The 892-nt window shown below is 56.1% G+C and overlaps 1 protein-coding gene across 1 annotated transcript; it reads right to left on the bottom strand.

Moving 5' to 3' along the window:
* Positions 1–5: 5 nt before the first annotated feature.
* LOC123178185 (zinc finger A20 and AN1 domain-containing stress-associated protein 12) lies at positions 6–498 on the bottom strand (the record flags this gene model as incomplete). Its single annotated transcript, XM_044591411.1, has 1 exon — positions 6–498. A coding segment is annotated over exon 1 (414 nt), but the record flags the coding sequence as incomplete, so codon positions are not given.
* Positions 499–892: the final 394 nt, after the last annotated feature.

The following is an 892-nucleotide window of genomic DNA, read 5'->3' as shown; positions in this document are numbered from 1 at the left end:
TTGTAGTCGAAGTCGCACGCATGCCCGTCCACGTAGCGGTGCAGCGAGCAGAAGGTGCCACCGCACCTGCAGGCGAACCCCAGCAGCCCCACCTTCTTCTTGCACGCCATGCACCTGGTCGGCTTCTTCGCCGGCGCTTCGGCGGTCGGCACCTCGGCGGCGGCAGCTGCAGAGTGATCCTGCAGGCTCAGCGACGTCTTGAGGTTGAAGGCGAGGTTGGCCGCGTCGTCGGCCTTGACCATCGTCTTCCCCTCGACGGCGGGGGCAACCATGTCGGTGGCCTTGAGGTGGTCGCGGTAGCACTTGGAGCACATGTTCTCGGTCGCCGCGTTCCCGTAGAACCCGCAGCCGTTCGCGCACAGCACTGCGGTGCCGGCGCCGGCGGCCTGCGTCGGCGACGACTCCTGCCCGTGCGCCATCTATCAGCTCTGATCTTCTGATCGAAAAGGACGCGATCGATCGCTTGTCGTTCGGTTGCTCTTCGTCCTCGTGCGTGGCTTCTCTCTTGACGAGGCCCCGAGGTCGTCATCCCGTGGGCTTTTAAGAGGTCCCGCTACGCCGGGTGACCACAACAGCGTTTCACAGGCGAATTCGGACACGGAGACCGATTTCCAACCCTGGTCGGTCCACACCATACTACGGTGTTCAGTTTTGAACGTGTCCGTTCATTGCCATGAGATATAAAGATTCTATACATCTTTGTAAAATCTACATATATTTTTTAACATAATACGGATGCAAGCCTCATATATACGCGCATACACTCAATCATATGAACGCACATATACACATCCTACTTCTATGAGATCCTCCAAGAAATTAAGCGTCAGAAATTCTAAAATAAATACAGGATAAATGTGATCACCAGGATTTGAATCCTGGTAGGCTGAGG

This window comes from Triticum aestivum, unplaced genomic scaffold (assembly GCF_018294505.1).
Source record: "Triticum aestivum cultivar Chinese Spring unplaced genomic scaffold, IWGSC CS RefSeq v2.1 scaffold62121, whole genome shotgun sequence".
Classification (NCBI taxonomy): domain Eukaryota; kingdom Viridiplantae; phylum Streptophyta; class Magnoliopsida; order Poales; family Poaceae; genus Triticum; species Triticum aestivum.
Note: the sequence above shows the minus strand (reverse complement) of the source record. Positions and strands in the feature narration are given on the sequence as shown.